Here is an 11138-nt window from a genome sequence, read left to right as displayed (position 1 = left end):
GATTTTAGTTAGGTTTGATTTCTATAAGTTCAAAATTTTATGAGCCTTCTTCGGGGAAGAAAAAAGTGCACAACGCACTTATGTTTTTTTGCTTCAATGGAACCAATTATAGACCCACAATTTACCTTTTCTAATGGGCAGCTTAGGAAATCGCCTAAAATTCCTAGGCCCACGGGCAGCTTTGACACGGAAAGTTTCATGACCAATACAAAATGCAAATGGTTTAGGGGGGAAGTGGGTGCGCACAGCCACACATACAACTCGCTATAAATATTGCAAAAAGATGTAACCATAAACATGCAAACATTTTTTCCCCCTATTTCTAAGTTACATATGTATTTGATATGTCTTAAATGTCAACATGTCAAGAATTTTGTAATTTTGTGGCACTGCCTACTCATTTTTATGAGAAGAACCTAGATTCAAATTCTCTTTCTGTTATCATAACCATCAAATTATCAAAAGAAAAATTCATTGTACATATCATCTTACCTTCATCCTTATATCATATAAGAAAAAAAAATTATTTAAAAAAAAAAAAGTGAGGCAGAGAAAAAAGAAGAAGAAAGTGTTATTGCATACATTGTTCATAGGAATGATCATGAGTAAAAATACATTATTCGTTGGAATGATCATGAGTAAAAATTGTTAAGAGTGATTGTGAGTAAAGATACGTTGTTCATTGGAATGATCATGAGTAAAAATAGCCCGCAAAGTTGTTAAATTTATTAGCAGCCTTGAATTTAGCAGTTGTCTTTGCTATCCTATCTATAAGGCAATTATGAGATTTGCCTCCATGATGGACCATTATGCTTTTGCATTAGAATTTGCAAAGAAGAATAAGAAAACCTAACAACATATGATGAATTAAAATTTCAACCAAAACATCCACACACACTCTCTTATACTACTTTGTTAAATTCTAAACAATATGCAGGAACTGCAAATTAGTAAGTATTGATGGTGTCTAATGAGGTGGAAGAAAGTTGAATACGTAGGTTTTATGTGTGAACATGGTTAAAGAAAAGCCATAGTAATAATGGTACAAACTTTTCACAACCAATTCCCTCCCATAAATGCTCTTATTTTTATTATATATGTGTACTTGCCAAATAAAAATTATAGTATTTTATTGATTTTAAGTCCCTAATAGTTTAATACACAATACACACATAAATAAATAGACAACTCTCCATATGATTCAAGATTAAAACAACCATGATGCCAAATTCAATCAACTTTGGGATCACATCCCTGTCATAGCCAATGTTGCAGTTCTTGTGCGATTCTGCATACATCGTCAGGAAATAGAAAAAAGGCATTTCACTGATTTTTATTCAAGTAGTCCAAGGTACAAGGACCAACTGCTACAAAAAAGAATAAAGAACCTAGCATGGGAAGCAGCAGAGCTGACCTTACATGAGAGACCAATAGGAATACCCACATTCCTAAAAACAATTAATTGAGTGATAAAAACAAATTTACATCATACACTGTCAGATCTCTAAATTTTACCACGCAGGAAGGTTCCCCTGCCAAAGACGGAAAAACACCCCGGCCCGAGAACCCCAAGAATCACCACCAGTGCAAGCCTCAATTTGAGGCTTGCACAAAGAATATAAATTTTAATCCTAATCTTGGTTAATTTTTTACTGCTGCTCCCCCGTAATCAATCTTCAGATTATCCGTGTTGTTAGAACCCCATTAGAGAAAATGAAGTTAGCAAAGTCAGGCTCAAGATGATGCTCCTAAGGCGGGCCAACTGGAATTCCTGTCACTCTAGTGATCTAAACTTCAATCCAACCTGCTCTGTCCCTAGATATGACGATGGGCCTCTGACTTTAAGACGCTTTGGCCCAATCTCTATAGGGGGTGGTTCCCTCATGCTCTTTCCCAACTCAAGTTGGTATCTATCCCTTCTGTGTTCTTGTTGTCTACTTATTGCTTCCTCGGTGGCCATCTTCTTATACTTGATGGGAATGGGCACGGAACTTCCTCTTGCAAACCTGTCCCTCAAAGCACTGTCTGGAGCTTCTTTAGAATTACGAGTGGAAATTTTTAAATTTGATTCATCAGTTCTGCAGCAATCAGACAGCATCAATTCCCCACACCTCCCATCAGGTTGGACTTTTTTCAGCCGTTTAAGCCCCTATTTAAATTAAGATACCACAGCAGTGAGCAAATTGGCATGATTAAAACAAAATATAAAGCAAGCATAAATAGACATCTGTGATTAAAAATCACAGAAAATATACAAGAGTATGGACTTGTAATAGTGTGACAGGATCCAAAAGAAATAGTAACAGTCACAATGAGCAGATGAAATAGTCTCGAGTCTATTGTTCTGTGCATTAATCAAAATCAAGTATGCAAAAGTGATTTGACACACATTGCCACTGCCCTTAGATAGATTTTAGGAGAAAAGAAACTAGTAACATTTGCAATCAGGCCTTGGCAGAGCCTTACATAAAGCTAATTAAGAGTCCATGAGATCAGCAACATTACATATAGGCAACAATGCGCATTAAATTGGCAATCAAAGTTTAGAAAGTAGAAACCAAAAAGAAAGCAAATTATCCTAACTGGGGAGGGAAAAAAAGGAACAAAGGCTGTTGTTATAACTTCCTTTTACAAATGACACCCAATACACAATGCAGGACATTTTCATACCTAAATGTATTTATTATGCATCTTAGTACACACAGCAAATAGTCACTGAAAGCAAAAAAAATGCTGTGTTATCATGACACCATAATGAGAGGAATTGGAGCCTCTGCAGTTGGGAAAAACTGGAGAGAGACAGCATTAACAACAAGGGTTTTAGAGATCCAAATAACTCTAGTCCTACCTTTAAAGAAAGAAATGGAGCATGTTTATGAATGAGAATTCCAAAAGAAGGAACAACTGTATAAAATAGGTTTTGAATCTTGGACATAGTTGTCAAAACTAATGCAATTTTGCTTTCACATTGTTTTCCAATTGGGTTACTTGAGTAAAAGAGAAAAGGTATTTATATAAGATGTATTAGAAAAAGGCTTATTCCGTTGCAATAGAACAAGAGCTCATTGTGAGAAACAGGAACAAATACCAATGTTAATAAGCCTTGGCAAGAAGATTCAGATTTCAAAAGGCACCACCATTAAAAAAATTAAAAAAATAAATTAGTTTGAAAAATCAATGTCAAGCTACTTGATGCTCTTGGAAAAGTAAAACAACTAATTGTTAGTAAAGCAGAATAACATATACAAAAAATACACAGCAACAATATAGCAGGTAAAAGTGTGATGTTACAGTACCTAATGATAAATATTATGACACCCAATGCACACAATAGAAATTAAGACATTTCTAAAACAGACCTGGTGATCAGATTGCTTTACATGCATGGCATCATTCACCTCTCTTTTTTCCACCTTGAGTGAAGAACGGCGTTTAACCCTAAATATCTCTGAATCAGAATCATCACTGTCTTGATCAACAGTAGGCTTTACCCCAAATTTATGAAGATTTATTGGTAGTGTCAAGCATTCATCACAGGACTGGGAGGATCGAGTAGTTTCATATGTGTAGCGTGTAGCTTCTTCAGAATAATTTGTAGAGCCAGGATTCCCAGAATTAAAGTTAGAATTTCTCTTTACCTGCTTAAGAAAATATAAATACCGAAAATGAACTTTAATTGCTTCAAAAATCAATTTTAAGTTAATTTACTGCTCATGCAGAAGAAACCACACAAATTGTTAAGCTAACACATAGGTCAGCCACATTTAGCAATCAGAGAGCTAGATCTTACATTTTTTGGCACAGGCGAGCTCTCAAAAGGCTCTACTGAAGAAGAATTATTTGACACAGCACCAGAAAGGGAAACTTCAGATGTTTCAGATCTAATACTTCCTTTTCCAAAACTCAACATGGGCTGGCTATCAGCAACACACTCAAGATCTTGCGAGCGATCCTGAGTTGTGACAGAAAGTTCAGGGTTCACCTCAAACTCTATCTCACAATATGGAGAATATCCATCTCTTTCAGCTTTCTGAAACATATACAAAAGGGGGTATGAATACAAGTTATCACCGCTTCTAGCTTGCCGATGAATCTCCTCTAATATTCCCCCATCCTGCTCGAACTTCTTGGCGGCAGCTTCCATTTCTGAAATATCCTCCCTCAGAAATAAAGTATGATTTCTCCCACACGAGAAGTCGAGAGACTCAATATCTGGGATGGGCAATCAGGAAAGCAATCAGGAAGACAATTTTTTTTTTTCTTTAAAATCTGTCTGGATGTCTAATAAAAATTGAATTAATTCGGTGTTTTGCATATAACTTTTGTAGGGAAATAAAATAATAAATAAAGTAATAAAGCATATCCATGATAATGATTAATGAATGGGAAATTCAGAGGAACCATAATAATTATAGAAATCTTAAACAAAAGTATGTCATGATTTCCAAATTTTCATCTAGCTCAATCATCAGTTTCTATCATGACCCCATTGACGAAGATGTATTTGTCCCATAAATGCTTTTAAAAAAATTAGAAGACCCATTCAAAATTAAATATGAGACAACCAGTCTCTAAACAAACATATCAACTTAAAAAAGTTAGTCGATGAAGCAGTAAATCAAGAAAAGCATACCATGGCGAAGGCAGACAGGGTGCATGTAACAGTTGCAGCTGATATAAGCTACATAACAATCACGTTTGCAAATGCTGCATAGAATGGTTTCATGAGAAAATGAAGAAAGACCATTGCAAGCCCTTGATTTCATTAGAGACCAGCAGGCACAATGCTGGAAACGCATCAAATTTACAAAACAGATCTTAATCCAACGATGAGAAACCAAGTCTGCAGATGAATAATCCAAATCTTCAACTTCTACACTCATTGAGACAATCATTGCTTCTTTGCACAAAAGTTCTTCGTGAGGAAGCAGAGGCACCCTGTTAAGATGTGCATAGCGTCGGCTAGCTACAGCCCCCAAGGGAAACCAATCACCAATTGCAAAGTTCACAGCCTCACCGCAATTGAAACCTATGTTTCCATAACAATATAAGTAGATTTCAAAATACTAACATAATAATCAAGAGAGGGAATCTATTATTATGCTACTTTTAATCTGTGGAATAACCAAACATTCAAAAAAATCTAACCGTGACTAAATCCGGCATGATATGCTCTTGGGAAGGTAATTATGAACTCCCCAGGCTTCTGCACAGCCTTGTAAACAGGGACACCATGTTCCAACAAAATATTCGGCGGAAACAGAGTAGTTTTCCCCAAAAGGACATCAAAAGCTCCATCCTCCCCATCAGTTGATAGAATATCATGAGTATAGACATGCTCCCTGACCACCTTTTCAAAGTCTAAAGCCGCATGGCCAGGAATGCCATACCAAGTTTTTGCTGCCCCACAGTGATGATAATTTATACTGCCAAAACACAAAAACAAAGCAAATAAATGAAATATAAATATAATTATATTTCTTAGCATAGAGGGCAGAGATGTTGGATCCACTGAAACTATATATATAAACTCATACCTGTACAAATAATGATCTTCCACATGCCAAGCAAACATACTAAACAGCATTCCAATGTAAAGCATGGGATCAGTTACTCCCTGCAATAAATGCAATTTACGTGGATGAATACAAATTATGTGAATAAGGCAGAATTTTCAAGAAAGTAGAAAATTAATATCTGCATACCGGAATTCCTCTATCCAGAAGACGCAAAACAGACTTGGGCAACCGTGACAGTTTCTGAAAATCACAGAAGAAAAAGAGATAGATATATATAAGACATTACAAAGTCCTCTTGCAAGTATTTCGGTCATCTTAGTGAGGAAAAAGTACCCACTAAAAAAAAAAAAAGACCACACTGATTAGTATTAATTCTCTCTTTTCAGTTTTCTACAAACTCCTCTGTTCTTTTCTTGACATTAATTTCTCCTTAATTGGCATGAAACAACTCTAACCAGTGATTAAAAACAATCAAAGACATCAAATTGCTAAAAACATAGAAGTTTGAAAAGCTATGCTCTTCAAGTCAGTTACTAAGGCCATAAGCATGTTCTCTTGCTCTTCCTTGAAGTTGTTCATCCTATGGGAATTTCAGAGTGGACTACATCGACAAACAGATTATTATGCCATATAGTCTTAATTGGAGAGGTTTTGACATTTCCTATAAAACAAAGGTCAATGCCCCTAAGTATATTGCTTTGAAAAGTAAACAGACTAGAAATAAAAACATGAGCACCTAATCATCATTCAAGTCAGAAAATCAGTTTACATGACGAAGGAGAATTATAATAAGCCATTCACAAACTTAGCCAGTTCTAGTTATTCTACAACAATTTCTCTCCTACTAAAATTAAGCAAAAAAAAACCTCTCTTCAAGTACAGAAAGAAATAAAGTTATTAGAGAATCAAAACCTTCAAATTCCACTTGCTATTTCCAAGCTGATCAATGGGAGAAGACGAAAAGGCACTACCATCAACATCACATGCATATTCAACAGTTTCTGTCTTTCCACAAGCAATTTCTTGCCAAAATTCTTTTTCCATATATGCAGCAGGAAGACATCCCGCACTACAATATCTACGAGAAAAAACCTTGTTCGCCATTTTCTCGTAATCACGAAATGTATAATTTCTGAAAAGTTTACACTTACTCAAAACAAGAAGAATAAGCCAGTGAAAATATTATACTCAAATATAGTAAAGGAACTCACCTTCCACTCATGAAAAAGGTGACCCTGTCATCAGAGTCCCACTCCGCAAGACGAAGAGGCTGTACTCTAGTTGTAAACTTGAATCCAGATTTCTCCTTCATCAGTACAACCCCAGCTGGAACAGAAGCACTCAATGGGGAAATAATCTTGCATATACCTGATTTCAGTCAATATAAAAAAGGTGGTGAAGTGTGTCAAAATTCCATTCTTGAGAAAAATAATCTGAGTTGTCAGAAGTATTAGATAATGAGAAGCAGCCAGTGCAACCAAAAGAAATGGTTAGAAATATATATATATATATATAATTTCCATCAGAAAACACCAGAGATGGCAGGAAAACAAATGCCAAAACATATTTGAATAATAATCTATACTTTATATCTAAGAGTTAAGAATTGTTGTTATCCCAGATATCCCTGCCTAAGTGCTAATTCTAATGAATTCTAGGACTTTGTAATCGCAACAAACAAGGCACTTTCAAAATGCAAACACAATTAGGAAAATTAAAAAAGAATGTTTGTAAACAAATTAAAAATAAAGAGTGGGCTTGAATACCCAATTTTAAATTACAATTAAATTTTATATTGAAAAAGAAAATCACAAGTTAACCCACGTCCAGAGTGTAATATAGCACTTTCAGAAAAAGGAAGATCTGGCCACTGGGTATTGCTCAAAATGTGCAGTGAGTCAGGTGTTAGCTTTTTAACTTCAAAATTTAAAAAGGAGGGGAAACTGAGAATTAAAATTTTTAACCTGAAATATTCTGCAGCCACCGCTCCCCTGCGTGGTATTATTTATAACATCAAGGAGACTATGAAAGCTATTATGTCTGTATAAATCTATAATTGGGACAATTATTCAAAATTGACTGAATTGTATGGCTTCTATCCATCTGATTTTCCATATGTTTCAGTAAAACATCCCCATGTATTCTTCATCATGAGCAGAACTTGATTAAGAGTTATAATTACTAAAACCCAAGCTCTCAACATAGAATTCACTAACAATTTTCAAAAAGGTTCCCATCCAAAGATAGAACCAATCTCTTGCATAGTAATGTGAACAAGGTGATAAGTTTCCGGCAATCAGCAAGCATTGAAAAAATGAGTAAAGCCAATCATACCAATACTCTGAAAGCTCAAGGCCTTCAGAGTGGATGCCCATGTACATACTTAAAGCTGCAGAGTAAAGTTCAATATAGGCAGATAATTAAGTACATACTAAGTTGAGTTTTAACTCCAAAAGACCCTATAAAAACTAAACCAACTAACCTCCACATCCTGCATGCTACAACCTAATCAATTTGGAAATTACAAGTGGGAGACCAAAACTCATTCTAGTAAACATTAAACTTACTCTACTTATCAAAAAAATTAAACATTAAACTTACTCTGGAATAGGTTACTTTACCAATGAAATAATATATGAAAATGAAAAAATGTTTACTTTAAATTACTACTGAATCAAAATAATGCATCTCAAGGCCTAAACATGATATATTTTGGGTTAACATGACCACATATAGCATTGTTTATTACACAGAGCTGTTCCAAACACATATAGCACCACTGTAAATGGAGCATCTGTCGGTTTGCATACGAGTCTATGACCACATGTGGTGTATCAAACTCAAAAAGCTCAATTTATGGCAATAGTAATTTCAAAATATTAAAACAAAATCCCACAAGAAGCTTGATTCAACACAGAACAAATAATTAAAGGGAAAGTTACCATGTTTTGAAGCTTCTGGAGCTATCTTCTGCAAAAATACCAAAGGATCCTCAAACTCCTCCTTTGTAGGAGTATATACAGGACACTCTGGAATTTTCTGTGTCCATTCTAGATCACTCGTATCAAATTTGTCCACCTTGCGCTTTGAAAAGACATCTGCATTACCATGTAGCGTCACACCACATGATGAGGAAGCTCTCAAAGCATCTCCACCACTCCTAGTCATCGTGTTCATGACGCTTACAGTCCCAGCGACAGATTCTGATTTCATTCGCTGAAGCCTTTTACGCTTCAGAAATTCTAACCCATTTTGTGCCTCTTTTGACAAACGAACCCTTCCTTCTACCTGTCAAAAGTAAAAATAAAGTAAAGCACTCAAATCAGGAATGACCTAACAAAGATCAGGTCCTAATTAACCAATAACCCATAAATGCTATTACCATACAATATGCACTAATTGCACTTAAATTACATGATGAAAATGAAATATACCATTATTGTTGTTCAAAAAACTACAACCATAGCATGGCCTAACACTGTCGCTAATAGCCAATCGATCAGTGCACTCAAATTGAATTGTGGAATTCAAATAAAACATTCATTGATTGCACCCAAAACAAAATGTGACAAGAGTATCCACATTTATCTTTATCAACCAAAATGTGGAAACTGCTTCAAGAATATACACTAAGCTTTCATCAAATTATTTCCCAGGTAATGAATCTAACTAAGACCCCAAACTAAAATATAATCTCTAATCCATCAATTCATATCATCATCAGAAAATTATCAAACTTCCGCTGCAAAATATGCTTTTCATGCAAAAATCTACGAACTAGAAGGAAGTAGACACTCATATATGGGTCTTTGATGGCGATCAAAATGGAATCGATAAAATATTCTGGACATATTAATCATATTCACACTTGCATTCAATCAAAAACTAGAGGTATTAGAGAGTCAAAGATTCACACGAACTAATCATGGCGCAGCCAGAATCAAAAAATCGGTAAACCAATCCCTCTATAAATTAGCAAATTGACCCTACAAAGACTCCTTCCAGTCCAAATATTTTTCAACGGCAACTGTCAATCTTATCCATACATAGTCAAATATTCAAACAGTCTCGTTTGAAACCATCAACACGTCTCTTTAGCTTTGTGATTACATGAAATATGAAGCCCCAATAAATTTCTTTGTTTTTTTTTTTTTTTTAATCCTATAAAAATGACACCCCAATAAAACATAATTAGAAAAAGAAAATCTGAAAACTATTTTTTTTTAAATAATAAAATAAAAATAGTAAAACTAATTTAGAAACCGTTTACATACAAAAAAATCATAAATAGAAATAAATTTTAGTATTTACATTTTAATACTAAAATTGTATAAATAGAAAGAAAATCTAGAGGGAGAAATTTTTAACTCATATTTTCCAAAAAAAAAAAAAAAACTTCTCAGAAATGCATCATATACGCTTGATTCATAGCAAAGACAAATCCAATAAAAATTGTAAAATGATAATTATAAAAAGAAAATTATGAAAGCGTTTCAGAACAAACAATGTCCAAGATCTAAACCACGAAAAAGAAGAAAACGAATTCACAAAAAGTTTGAACCGGAAATTCAGAAACTGAAAATTACATATGAGAGAGGAGAAAAAAAAAACAACAACAACAACAACACGAAGCACGTACCATCTCATTCCGAAATCCTTCTCTATAGTTCTCCGTCTCGGTTAGCTTCACCGAACAACAACAGAAATGCGAAAACAGCCTCAAAACCGAATCCGAATCCCGAAAACAAACCCTAGATCACGATCCTTGCCTTTGAAAAATCAACACGAAGCCTTCCACGCCAACCAGGGCCGCCACATTCTACCGAAACGCCACGAGCGAGGCCGGACCGAGTCAAACTCGGAGATCCGAAGCGTTCCGGGCTTCGATTCGCGGGAAAACGAAAAGGAAATCCGAAGAGGTCAATGAGAGAGAGGCGTGCGGTTTTCCGGCTAGACGGAGACTTTTTGTCGCCGGTGAAATGAGCGGTTTTCCGGCGAGGGAACGAGGTTTTCCGGAGCCGGTGAGAGAGAGAGAGAGAGAGAGAGAGAGAGTTGAGAAAACCGAAAAAGAGGTAGGAGAGGATTATTGAAAGCTTTATACTCCAAAATATTAACGCTTTAATGTGGCAAAACAAATTTTTTTATGTTTTAAAAGTATTTAAATAAAAAAAGAATTGTTGCTAATTAATAAATTAAAAGGGTAAAGAAGTGTGAAGAAAAGTGGTGGTTGTTAGGTGGTTCAACCAAACGCTTTGCCGTCCAAAACGCGTTTTTATATCTACTCACGAACGTTTCGCTGGTGTTGGAAGCTGTCCTTCTTCTTTTTTACTTTACCATATTACCCCCATAATAATTAAATATTTCTAGCCAAAATGAAAAAAAAAAAAAAAAAAAAAATCTATGGTTTTGGAAAGTTGCAACCCAATTAAGTGTGTCATATTTGTATTTATCTTTTTGACATAAAATTTTATATTTATTAATTTATTTTTAAAAATCTTTAATTAGTTGAATTACAATACTTTTAACATAAATTAATGAATTTTAATCCATCTTAATTTTATTAACTATTTCTTAAATAAAAGTTTCTCAAAAAAAAAATTCTTACATAAAATGGTCATG

The 11138-nt window shown here is 34.8% G+C and overlaps 1 protein-coding gene across 4 annotated transcripts; it reads right to left on the bottom strand.

The window, feature by feature from the left end:
- Window positions 1-1308: 1308 nt before the first annotated feature.
- On the bottom strand, window positions 1309-10699 carry LOC112010540 (lysine-specific demethylase JMJ13). 4 transcript variants are annotated; one of them, XM_024042884.2, is made up of 11 exons: window positions 10159-10699; window positions 8462-8807; window positions 6731-6887; window positions 6432-6651; window positions 5706-5759; window positions 5538-5617; window positions 5149-5426; window positions 4634-5029; window positions 3791-4212; window positions 3360-3641; window positions 1309-2149 (listed from the first exon to the last, which is right to left on the bottom strand). In XM_024042884.2, exons 1-11 carry the CDS (start codon window positions 10159-10161, stop codon window positions 1775-1777), a joined length of 2613 nt encoding a protein of 870 aa, XP_023898652.2. In that variant the 5' UTR covers window positions 10162-10699; the 3' UTR covers window positions 1309-1774. The 4 variants fall into 4 exon arrangements, with proteins under 4 accessions (XP_023898652.2, XP_023898653.2, XP_065631247.1 ...); XM_024042885.2 differs by having other exon boundaries at window positions 3360-3638; window positions 10159-10694; XM_065775175.1 differs by lacking the exon at window positions 10159-10699 and adding an exon at window positions 9434-9503.
- Window positions 10700-11138: the final 439 nt, after the last annotated feature.

This window comes from Quercus suber, unplaced genomic scaffold (assembly GCF_002906115.3).
Source record: "Quercus suber isolate HL8 unplaced genomic scaffold, Cork oak 2.0 scaffold_106, whole genome shotgun sequence".
Lineage (NCBI taxonomy): Eukaryota > Viridiplantae > Streptophyta > Magnoliopsida > Fagales > Fagaceae > Quercus > Quercus suber.
The sequence above is the reverse complement of the archived record's forward strand: the minus strand, read 5'-3'. Positions and strand labels throughout refer to the sequence as shown.

Excerpts from the sequence above, each read along its gene's own strand:
- LOC112010540 (XM_024042884.2), bottom strand. Across the intron at positions 6,652-6,730 it reads ACCTTTTTCATGAGTGGAAG|AAATTATACATTTCGTGATT; the intron begins GTGAGTTCCTTT and ends TAAACTTTTCAG. Across the intron at positions 4,213-4,633 it reads CCCTGTCTGCCTTCGCCATG|ATATTGAGTCTCTCGACTTC; the intron begins GTATGCTTTTCT and ends TGCCCATCCCAG.